The 965-nt window shown below is 45.1% G+C and overlaps 1 protein-coding gene across 1 annotated transcript in view; it reads right to left on the reverse strand.

Annotated features, from left to right (window-relative positions):
• LOC101851454 overlaps positions 1–965 on the reverse strand; it is a gene marked incomplete at its 5' end in the record, with an annotated part of 45,639 nt that overhangs the window by 5,241 nt on the left and 39,433 nt on the right. Inside the window, 1 exon segment of the mRNA XM_013089633.2 lies at positions 369–566. Coding sequence (XP_012945087.1) covers positions 369–566 — 198 coding nt within the window.

Below are 965 nucleotides of genomic sequence, written 5' to 3' on the forward strand. Positions count from 1 at the left end.
AACACACACACACACACACACACACAATTAACACACCCACATAAACATCCGAAAGAAAAGTCGAATATGTGGTTAACACCCCTGTCTACAAAAGCACAATTCTTAATGAACATTGAGTTATGTTGAGAGGTGAAAAAAATACGTCCTCAACATTTCGAGCTAAGTGAAGGTATATAAAAAAAATTGTCATTACTGCTAAAACAGAAGAAACTTTGTCCAAGAAAGCAATAGACTCCACTGATTTTGTGGGTCAAAATACCTGCAGAACTGGATAAATTCAGAAAAATATGACCGCTACGGGCATAGCTAAAACGCAGAGCCAGCAAAGAAAGGACGCCATTGAATAAATTAAGTCTCTTTGTCTTTACCTTTTCGTATATGATCAGATCATTCTTAGCTGTACTTGGTTTCATGTCCACCATGAGCGGGAAGTTGAGCAGAACAACGTCTGCTTGTTTCGTCACATCCGTTAACCGGTAACCATCGAACTCCGGGTGGAAGTCAAGGACAGGGTTGTAAGGCCGGTACATTCTTCGGGCAACCGCCTCCCATGTGAAATTACGGGGCTGTGAAGGGGAAAGAAGCATTGGAGAATATTGTAACAGCAGGAAAGTTTGATGAAAAGAGAGGAAGAGGCAGACAGAGGGAAAAGATACTGGACAAGTTGACAACATGGCTGGGAACAGCAAGAACGACAGACACCATCGCTGCAACGTAGGACAGTGTGAAGTGGAGGTTCATGATCGCCTACGCCAGTCGGCAAGGCACCGGATGATGAAGATGAAGGGGAACAGTGGTTGGGAAATTGGGTAAGGGTGGGGGTGAAAGGGAAGGGTTGGATAGGAGACTGGGGTGAATGGCAAGTTAATTCGCCCTGGCGCATAAGGGAGAATATACAAACACACAAACAAAACACACAGACAGGCACACACACATACTGGCACCCCCCCTACACCCCCACACAC

Source organism: Aplysia californica, unplaced genomic scaffold (genome assembly GCF_000002075.1).
Source record: "Aplysia californica isolate F4 #8 unplaced genomic scaffold, AplCal3.0 scaffold01002, whole genome shotgun sequence".
Taxonomy (NCBI): domain Eukaryota; kingdom Metazoa; phylum Mollusca; class Gastropoda; order Aplysiida; family Aplysiidae; genus Aplysia; species Aplysia californica.